Below are 10,970 nucleotides of genomic sequence, written 5' to 3' on the forward strand. Positions count from 1 at the left end.
GACCCAGAAGGTATTCTCTCACCATCTCTTCTTTCTCCAGCTGTTCAAGTGCCTGCTTCAATCCTCTCTTTCCTTCCTCCCTCTCTGTCTCGCTCCCTCTCCCCACCACCACACACCTCCTGTTTCCATGGCAGACTATGACAGGCCTTGGTTCTGAGAGTATGTGTTACAGTTTCAGCCACAGGGAATTGGCCTCCTGTTGGCCTTAATTCCAAATTCTCTGAAGAGATGAGATGATTGGCCAGGGTGGGCCATGTGTCCACCCGTGGGCCAATGAGCTGTGGCCAGGAAAAGGGTCAAATAGTGTATATATGGCTAGGGGCCCACCCTGTAAGCTTCAGAAATGACCCAACGAGATGCCCCAAGAGGTGTCTCCTATGAGTAGCAATGTTTCCTGTCTCACCTCTTATCTGGCGGAACACACTGTGACTGATATTCCCTGGGGACATCAGCAAACCTGACTTCCCAGGCTGTATTTCAGCGGTGCCACCCATAGCCTCTCAGAGAGATGAGGCCCAGCAGAGCAGACCGGATGAAGCAGAAACCGCAGTTTGGAAAGACACTCTTGTGAATGGGGTGGGGGAACTGAGCCATAAGTCACCTGGGAGCGAGTTACCTGGAAAGAAAGAGTGTGCAGGACAAGGGGGCAAGGGAAGGTCCCGCAGAGCCCAGTGGGGGACGTGACGTGAGATCTGGGGAGGAGGTGAACTCTGACATTCGTCCAGTCTTTGTCTTTTCCTCCCAGGAGACTCCTGGCAGCAGCTCAGGTACTTCACATTGGTCCACATCCCCCTGGCATCCTGTCACCTAGCAACAGGGGAGACGATAATGCCGTGCTCCCTCCCTTTTCTTTCTTTGCGCTTCCCCCTCCCAACCCACCACCCTCCCACCCCTGCCCTTTGGTCTTCTCTAGATTAAGAATATGGCACGTGGCCTCCAAATATTATTTTCTGTGTTGAATAGCTATCTTATGGGGTGACAGCTGGGGACGCTTCGTCTCTTTACCCGAGTGCTTCAAGTTCTTCAATTGAAATACAAAAATAATTCCTACCATCTGAGGCTCAGGTGATCAAATAAGATAATATCTGTGAAAATGCTTTGTAAACTATAAAGGTTTTGCAAATAGCAATTCCGATTATGAATATAGATGAGAAAACCAAGATCGAAGGGAACGAAGTGACCATCCCAAGGTTGGCAGTGGGCAAGCACCAGCCCTGGGCCACAATGCAGGGGCTGGACATGGGTCCAGAGATCATCAGCGTGCCCCTGCAGGCAAATAAATTTGTCATTTTGTACAATCCGGGAAGAACGGGCACCTTTAGGAGGTTCTGTGAGTGTTAAGGAAGGACGTACTTTCCCTTCTAAAGTGCCCTGAGGGCGGCCATGTCGCAGAGGGGGCCGTCTTCTGCCACCTCCACGCCTCCTCCTCATGCTGCCTCAGTGAGTTTCCTCGTGGGTGTGGAGTCCCTTGGGGAGGTGTCATTACACTTTCAGTCCCCCTTTCCCCCTCTCCTCTCTGGCTTCTCAAATTTTGCCACCTTCTTCTACTCCTCTTCTTTTTCTCTCACCTGATTTTCTGCTCCTTTGGCCTCTGAGGCACAAGCGGTTTCCGCGGCTTCCTGGAGTAACTGGAAATTTCAGGTGAAATAGGATCAGGGTGTCACTGGCGGATGACCAGAAGCCCAAAGAGCCACGATATCTCAGGGGGTGACCCAGCCACCACCATCCTGGCCCTCGGCCGTCCATTCCTGAATACCTGGGAGTGTGAAGACTCCCGTGAATCTTGCCCCCGAGGCTGAGGTACAGAGCCAGGGTGGCATTTGTTCATTTGCTGGGAGGAATATGGCTGTCGCATAGACCAGGACTCCGCAGAGCAGCAGGGGGCCGCGGGATGTGGGGGAGGAGCCCTGTGAGGCGGGATTGGGTGCAGGAGGGTGACTGGGGAGCACCCGCAGGAGACCTGCCCCGAGTGAGGGGAGCAGGACGGGTCAGAGGGAGAGTATGAACCCTGAGTGTCAACAAAGACCTCAGCTGGGTGGAACAGCACTTCAGGGACGTCCCGAAGTGAGCCGTTGGGGACCAGGCAGGGGAAGGGCCACACCTCAGCGAGGCAGCTCCCTTTGTTAATGACATGTCACATTCTGGCTGCCATGTTGAAATGGGAAGCAGGGAGGATGCCCCGTAACTCGTAACGATGTGTCATTATTATTAACTCCAGTTTTATAAAGAAACCGAGGCTGAGAGAGGTCAGGTGGCCTGACAAAAGACACATTGTTAGTGAGCTGAGTACTTGTACTTGAACCCTGGCCTACTAATTATAGATCTATTATAAATCTATCGCCCTGTCCATTCTCCATGGGGTCTTCTCTTGAATTATTAGATGCCAGTAGCCATGTGAGTTGAGAGGTCGGGTCCCTGTAAGAACATGAAGACAGTTTAAAGACTCACTCTATTTAAGAAAAAAGGGCCGTTTCTTTTCCTTTATACATATTTTCTTTTTTTTTTTTTTTTGAGACAGAGTCTCACTCTGTTGCCCGGGCTAGAGTGCCGTGACGTCATCCTAGATCACAGCAACCTCAAACTCCTGGGCTCAAGCGATCCTCCTGCCTCAGCCTCCTGAGTAGCTGGGACTACAGGCATGCGCCACCATGCCCGGCTAATTTTTTCTATATATTTTTAGTTGTCCGATTAACTTCTTTCTATTTTTAGTAGAGACGGGGTCTCGCTCTTGCTCAGGCTGGTTTCGAACTCTGAGCTCAAACAATCCACCCGTCTCGGCCTCCCAGAGAGCTAGGATTACAGGCGTGAGCCACCGCGCCCGGCCTATGCATATTTTCTAATAAAGTGTTACAATTAAAACTCATTACTTTTGTAATAAGAAAAAAATGTGCCCACCCCAGCCCCCGCATCTCCGGGAAAGTAAGCTGTTTTGTTTCCTTGGCCGGATCAGACCTAGCTGGCGTGGAAGGCAGTGCTGTTGTGACGTGGAGGGTATTTCATTCTCCTAGTGCAGATACCTGCGTGATGACCGGCTGTGTCCCTGTCTCTCAGCGCGCTCTCTCTCTCCACACAGATGCAGAATGTCATGTACGACTTAATCACAGAACTCAATGATCGGAGTGAAGACCTGGAGAAGCAGATCGGCAGCCTGGAGTCCAAGCTGGAGCATCTCACCGCCAGCTTCAACTCCCTGCCGCTGCTCATCGCTGACACCCTGCGCCAGCAGCAGCAGCAGCTCCTGTCCGCCATCCTCGAGGCCCGGGGCGTCAGCGTGGCGGTGGGCACCACGCACACCCCGCTCTCCGATAGCCCTATTGGGGTCAGCTCCACCTCCTTCCCGACCCCGTACACAAGTTCAAGCAGTTGCTAAATAAAACTCCCCACGCCAGAAGCGTTACCCATAGGTCTTAAGATGCAAATCAACTCTCCTGGTCGCTTTGCCATCGAGAAACTCTCAGACCAGGGAACAGAAAGAAGAGAGACCGAGCTAATTAACTAACTCATGTTCATTCAGCGTGCTTGGTTCGATATGCCTTGAAACCAGAAATCTAATCTCTGTTTAGGTGCCTCTACTTGGGAGCGGGAAGAGGAGATGACAGGAAGCGACGCCTCTGGCAGGGCCCTTGCTGCCGAGTTGGTGGAGAACAGAAATCCACGCTCAATCTCAGGTCTTCACGTGGGGGGCTGGGGGGCTGGTGCACTGAAGTAGCCAACAGTGAAGCCAGCCCGGAACAGGGGCCCGTGGGGATGGGGGGTCGTGTCAGGCTTGGGGGATGGGTTCCTCACCACTGGGGTCCTCGAGCACATGTCTCTCCTTTCCTTTTGTCTAAGAAAGGCCTCTGGGTGACAAAAGTAAAAGAGAGCTGCCCACAACTTGCCAAAACAGACATACCCAATTTAGACTGAAAAAAAAAAAACAAACCCACAGACAAATAAAAAGCCAGATTTTCCATCCAATATTAATACCCATATAAACCTGTGTGTTTGCAAGCACGTGCATGTACACACACGTACACATCCTGCATTCAATCCAGATCCTTTCTTGTTTGAGCTTGACCCAAATAAAAAGGGACCTGGTACCTCACCCTGCACACAGTAGGCACTCTCCACATGTGTCAAGTTGCTTTGGATCTGAATGTGGGATGCTTTCAGTTCAGGTAGTTAGTATTGGCCACATCCTGAGCGTCACTGAAGACACAGGTCCCTTCAAACACAATGCAGGTTGCTTTGTCCCGCATGTGCACCATGCTTGATTTCGGATGAATGCCGGGCCAAAATTATTGGCATTCTGGAGGGGTAAGCAGGCTTCTAAAAACAACGACAATAACAAGAAAACTGCTTCTGCAGAGTTTTCTTCTTACATCCAAACAAGCTGTGTTTCGATGGACCAAATGACCAGGTGTATGTGTTGTAGGGAGGGGACAGGGGATCGTGCAGGTGTGTGCACATGCACAAACGAGGGCAACCCAGTAACACCTTAGTGAATAGAAGTATGGTTTGGGGATTTGTGGAGCTATATTTAGGCAGCAACGGGTTTCTAGTCCCAGACGTTAGGAGTGCAAAAGGGTCAAGTGCGTCACCTGCGAGCTGCTGAGCTGGGAGGAAGAGTGATGGAGAGTGGCCCATGTGGTCCCTTCTACCTGACCTGAAGTCACCTCAAAATGAAATATTGTGAGAATAAAGGGAGCCCTTAGGGAACCTTGTAGGTAAGGTAAGAGGACATAGATTTGTCAGTAGCCTGTTCCTACTGTACCATGTTAATGTTGGTGCGAAAACTATTCTGATACATCTCAAACTCCAAGAGACTTCAGAAACATCAAGGTCCAGTGTAGTGACAGGCACTGAAAAATTTCTTCATTGCTCCATAATCTGACCACACATAACATCTGTGATGTGCAAACCATCATGTTGTTCATCATTTTTCTCGTTCTGAGGTCTTTGATTTCTGCTTGTGGGAAATTAAATGATGCTGTATGGAATATTTCATCTGTTTACGATAAAAGGGTTTTTGCATATGGTTGTCATTTTGGATTTAGCTTTGTGAGAAGACATTATCACCATTCTGAAGGTGGGACCTTACTGTGGAGATTTTTCTTCTGCAGCACTGAGTCTTGTCTCCTAAGGATAATGGAATCACTGGACAGCAAAAGGTAGACAATCTAGAATGAAGGCCACTCTTTTGAGAAGATCTGGTCTCTTGCTAAACCTCTACTTTTTGTCTCTTGCTATTGCTGCTGTTCCTTTAATGCTCTATCTTCTTGATGGTTTGTCTTGATAACTCCTTTGAGCATTTTCATTAGTTGTTTTGCATACCAGAGATGCCACACCTGCTGTTGGCTTTTTATTTTTTTACTTGTTCTTTTAACTACTGATTATCTGAAAGATTCCCCCCTTTTTTTAACACCCCAAGAATGGTGCTCCTGTTTTCAGTGACAGTTCAGCTGAACATGTAAGCAAATGTATAAACGGATGAAATAACCATGCAGTTTCTTTGTGACATTAGTTCCATTTCACAAAGTGGAGACCACTGATAGGTCGACCTAAGTGTGCCAATCCTGATCATTTAACCTACAGCCCTCAACTGTTAATTCCGATTCGCCCCTTCATTCGCTGTAACCCTGGGATGCGTGCGTGTGGGCGTGGGCGTGTGCACGTAGAGGGATTTAGTCTCAGTCTCAAATAAATGACATGCAAGATTCCACTACCACTCCTCCTGCCCAAAAGTGTGCACAGACTCCTATTTATCCATTGTGATCTGTGGATAAGTCTTCTTTAACCCATCATTGATGCTCTTACTTAGGTAAACCCCAAAGACCAAGCTAGCGACACTAGTGAAGGGAGCGGTTGGAATTATTTCCAGTAGCAGTAGCCGCTGGCATCCTAGAAACACATAGCATGACTTGACCTATTGGTAGTGCAATAGCTATATGTGTTTTTTATCCTTGGTAAAAGAATACTTATTTCCCTCAAATAAGTGATCTAATCTGCATGTTGATCCCACAATGGCAAATGGAACGCTACTTCTCTGTACTAGTATTTCAGCTTTATGTGGGAAAGTTACCCATTCTCCTGCAAGTACAATCAACCCTTGATGACTTAGGTATTGATTATCCTGGGTGTAGCTCACCCACGTTTTCTTCCTACATCTTTTGGTTAATTCCACTGCACCTTAGCATCACAGTCAGATGGGAAAAGGGGGCAGGTGGATTCTCCTGCCATGCCTTCTTGTACCTAATTTTCAAGTTTGGTAGTGGAGGAGGTCTAATTATCTACTCAAGAATTGGCTGTATGTAAAAACTATTAATTATGGTAACCTCACTCCAATACGGTACTGAGTTATGCCCACTCCTGGAGGGCTGACCCCATGGCAGAGCCTCTACTATAATCTTTCTGATAACTTAGTGACAGGTAGAAGCATTCTAATACTCCCTAAAATATCTAGACACTTGAATTAGAAACACAGAGCCACCCCCTCAGCGCTCAAGCCATATTATAGCTTCAAGTACTGTAAAGTCAGGGATGTACTGTGATACTTTAAGACCACTAATCTCAGTGGAATTTCAGGACATAGCATCAGTTGGTAAATTATACCAGACTAGGGGCTCACTCCTCCTTAGATTGAAGTCCAAATAAAAATCTGCACCTTGGGATCAAAGGCCACATGTGTGTGATCGTCATCAACAAATTGCCATAAAATGTCTACGAACTGTTCTTGCCATATCATAATATGTATTTCATGATGTCATATCTCTAGAAATGCTTATACAATCCAAAATAACAAATGCGAAAGGCCCTGATTCACCACTGACGGTCTGACCTCAGCGGGCACCAGTGGTCTAACAGCCATCTTGTAAATTAGGAGATGTAGAAAATGGATGTGAAACGTAAATTCTAAAGTGCTGAGCACGTGCAAGCTGTTGTTATTATTAAAGGCCAAGAAGGAACAGCATTGAAGAAAAATTATTTTAGTATATTGGGGGATTTCCCCCTTAAATTTTTAGTACTTTTCTTGTGAATAAGCAATCATGGAAAAGAAGAAAACTAGTGATACAAAATCAGAATAAATAAAAATTAAAACTGGGTCCACATCTTTGGCCAATCACCTTATAACTCAGTTTCTCTGTACTTAAAAGTTAAGATAACAGTTAATATTCTTAAGTACACAATATTCAATAGAGAAAAAAAGGAAATCACTGTTGTCATCAACAGCAGCCCAGACTGACTCTATCTAGTCCACACTTTGATGTTGCACTTGAATGCAGTCAATAGTTACCAAAAAGTAATCGTTACATATCAAATACGTAGTGAAATCAGTAGGAAGAAATATGGAATTAGCATATAGTTCCAGAACTTTCCTCCTCCTCCAGAGTGTAACTCAACAAACTGTACCCCAAATTAAGAATCAGTATTTCATCCCAGAACAAATGGTGTTGCTACCGTCACAGTTCCACATCTGAGACACTGTGAAGTCATTGCACTACCAGTAGGTTATTATTTTTAAATGACTACTTCTAAATCCTAAAATATGTCCCCAGTTTTATATGGTCATTCTACTTCCCTGAAAATTTCTAGAAGCAGATTAAGGATCCGTTAGTTGTCATTTTGCTATCCTATTGACTCTGCAGCGTTTGATTTCAGTACCTTAGACAGCTATCTGGTGGCTTCCTGGTAGGCATGGAACAGCCCCTTCTCTCCCCCTGCAGTCAGTGGGCTTGATGACGCCCTGGACAGTGTCCCTTCCTTCTCTACTGCCACCAAAGCAAACGTAATGGGAGTGGGATCAGTGATACCACTAAGAAAGCAGTATTACAGGGATAGCAATATTAACTGTCTAACTGTGGTAGTAGGAAGCTTGTGCCAGGCTGCATGAATAGAAATTAACAGTAAACTCTTGTCAGACAAGTGATACATAGATTTTTTATTGAAACAGACCGCAGCTTATTAAAAAGTACTTAGTGCAATGGTATATAAGTATATACAGATAGAAAATAAATAACTGTGATCTTTTTGTTTTACACCATTACTGGAAACACCCAAACATGAACTGGAGTTCCCTCTGAACAAAACCATTGTCAAATCTTCAACGTATGACCTCCAAATCTAGGTGCCAAGTGCCCTGCGACAGTTGTTTACACACCTGAGAAATGTATTCCGGAAGCTGTAATCTTGGGCTATGTGTTGGACTATGTGTTGAAACAAACAAAAGAGACATTGTGACCAACCAAGCTGGTGGAGGAAAAGCACAAAATTCAACACCAACCTGTAGTTAGGATCCCAAAGAGATGCTAACACTTACAGCCAAAAAACAACAGCAAAAAACCCCCAACAAATATGAATCCGATTGGAACAGCCAACGTCCAGCCTCACAGAAGAAGGACAGGGAATAAACAACATTCTCTCCCTGTGTCCTATGTCTCAGTGTTTGAATCTCAACCAGGATTGATCCACCTTCATCAGACCCATTTTTTAATGGCGCAACAAATCAATTTTGGTCCCAGACTCTTCATTCTGCACTGGCCACAAGAGAACAACAAAAGAGAGCGACAGGATATTAATGGAGGAAACATTTTCATGGCAAACTCAGAAACTGAAGTGTTTATTATATTCAGAATCAGAAAAGCTTCGATATGAATTTGCATCTTGCCTCTGTACTGCTTGCTATTTTTTAATGATAGGAGAAAGCATAACAGTTTATTTTAAATATGAAATATATTGCTATATTATAAAATATATTGTAACTTTCAATTAACATTTTGTATCAAACTAGTGTTTAGCAGGTCTACTGACAGCCTGCTCTCCCAACAACTGTTTCTGAGTACACATCACTGTTAGTGATTGCCTGACACCCAGACCAAGGGTCCTCGCACCACAGCCTACTGAAATGCCATATTCTAATTCTCCGAGACTGAGTATTAGAGACAAAAGAACATTATTCCAAGCTTATAAGAATAATTCTACCCTAAATTTTATCAAGCCATTTCAGAAGAGATTTTAAAAGCCATCGCTCCTTTAGTAGCTGTGCAAAGCCAGTTTAATAAAAGTGCAGGCTCTTTCTGTATAAATTCAAAGGCCCATTCCATAAATTATATACATCTCACATTCAGCCAGCCAGTTTTCCTTTGGCAATGTCAGAACTGGGCATAAGGAAGAGTCCTGTTTTCCTGTGACTCAAAATACTCAAAATTCTAGGCATTACAGGTTTCTCTAGTAAGTAAACTGAGGACTGGAGTTCCATCTACACGGGGCCCTATGAAAGCCCAATGTGCAGATGTGCTTTTCTGAGTTGGCAATATCCTGGCAGGAGCAGGGTTTCCATATGTTTATCAACACCATGGAGCCCAGCTCCTAAGGGAATGATGGGAGGAGGAGCAGGACATGCACAGCCAAGAGCCGGGCTGCCTTTTCTGCTAGTTTACTCTAGCTGGGAGGAAATAAGAAGTTTCAACTGAGATATTGTTCTTTACTGCAAAATGAAACAACTCAAAATCCACTGCCCTCCTTCTCTCTATGGTGACCAAGATACACATGTAGGATTTCTCGGTTTCCTTCTTTGAATGACCAAGGCGCTATTTCTGGATGGAAACAGTATGTATTTGGTTACAGAGCGAAGGTTTCCTAGAATCAGTGAGCCTCCTGTCCTATTACATCACTTTGGTGTAATATCGCACAGGTGCAAAACGAGTCGCATCAGGGTAGATTTAACTGAGCCTACGTGTCTCTTCCCTTCACAAATCCTGAAAATTCCCATAGATTTACAGATAGTATAAAACAACAGCTTTTCTCCTGGGGAAAAAGGTTGAATCCTCTCAAATTTGAATTTATAATGTAGACAAGGCTTGGGCCTTAATGGTATTAGTTATTCATGCCATCTGAAAGAGAATATCTAAACGCCCAGCTTCAATTGGCTTCTGTAGCTGACCCCTAACTTGTACGCAAGTTTTATTTTTAAGGGGGGGGTAAATTCTCTCAGTGTCTGTGTTACCCCTCAGTTACATGTTAAGCTGAGCTCCATTAAAGCCATCAGAACTCCAGGGCACCTGTTTTTAGCAGGCATTTTACTCACTAGATAACGGAAATTAGCCTATTCTTAGTTTTACAATCGACTGATGGTAATTGATTTATTTCTTAATACTTTTCTGCTTTTGGCTTTTCCTTCTAACACTTTTCTAAGAGTTTTACATTTATAGAGAGCAAATATATTCTGATCTTTCCCCTCAAAGTTATGATAAGTCTAGAATCAAGGAAAACCAAAACAAATTCCTAATTTGAGGAAAGCAGACTTCTTTACAGTAATCTGAGTATATGGCTATATGCTAACCCTTGATACTCAAAGTGTGGTCCTTGGACCAGAAACATTAGCATGACCTGTGAGCTTGTTAGAAATGCAGAATCTCGGGTCCCACACCAAACCTTCTTAATTAGAACTGGCATTTTAACAAGATATCCAGATGCTCTGTCTGCACCTTAAATATTGAGAAGTGCTGACCTCACCACACCACAATGATAACCGACCCCATTAATAATTGGAGAATTAAACCATTTCTTCCTTGAGTCTCAGTCACAGAATTATTTGATAATGTAAAGGTCCTGTGTGATCATAAGGATAAAGACAAATGCATCTTAAAATTGTACTTGAGGTCAGATAGCTTGGATGGTGTACATAAAACATAGTAAAGTCAGGAAGAGGCAGTCTTTTTCCAGTCTAATTTAAAAAGCGCTCACTTCATAGCCTTGAGCCACCTCAAAGCCCCTTTTGAGGTTTTTCATTTTAGCCTATGCTGACGGGGCCATCAGGATATCAGGTGGTGCCTCAGAGCAGGTCCCCTGGAAAGCTCCATGCGTCTCTGCTCAGCACAGTGCAGAAATAGCTGCATTTCTTGATCCTTGTGTTCCCTCTTTGAGGAACTCAGCATCCCACCAGTAAGAACTCTCCTCCCCTAGAGGAAACTAGCAAGAGAAGTTAGTTTAAC

The 10,970-nt window shown here is 44.8% G+C and overlaps 1 protein-coding gene across 2 annotated transcripts in view; it reads left to right on the forward strand.

The window, feature by feature from the left end:
* The window catches only part of KCNN3 (potassium channel, calcium activated intermediate/small conductance subfamily N alpha, member 3), a 155,735-nt gene extending 147,421 nt beyond the window's left edge, over positions 1-8,314 (forward strand). The window contains exons 8-10 of one of the 2 annotated variants that reach the window (XM_012658559.1): positions 3,074-3,319; positions 3,564-3,668; positions 8,105-8,314. In XM_012658559.1, the coding sequence (XP_012514013.1) occupies positions 3,074-3,319; positions 3,564-3,596 (279 nt within the window). In that variant the 3' untranslated portion in view covers positions 3,597-3,668; positions 8,105-8,314. Of the gene's footprint in view, positions 1-3,073; positions 3,398-3,563; positions 3,669-8,104 lie in introns of those variants that run through there. The other variant, XM_012658558.1, reaches the window with a different exon arrangement.
* The last annotated feature ends 2,656 nt before the right edge of the window (positions 8,315-10,970 follow it).

Source organism: Propithecus coquereli, unplaced genomic scaffold (genome assembly GCF_000956105.1).
Source record: "Propithecus coquereli isolate 6110/MARCELLA unplaced genomic scaffold, Pcoq_1.0 Scaffold59, whole genome shotgun sequence".
Classification (NCBI taxonomy): domain Eukaryota; kingdom Metazoa; phylum Chordata; class Mammalia; order Primates; family Indriidae; genus Propithecus; species Propithecus coquereli.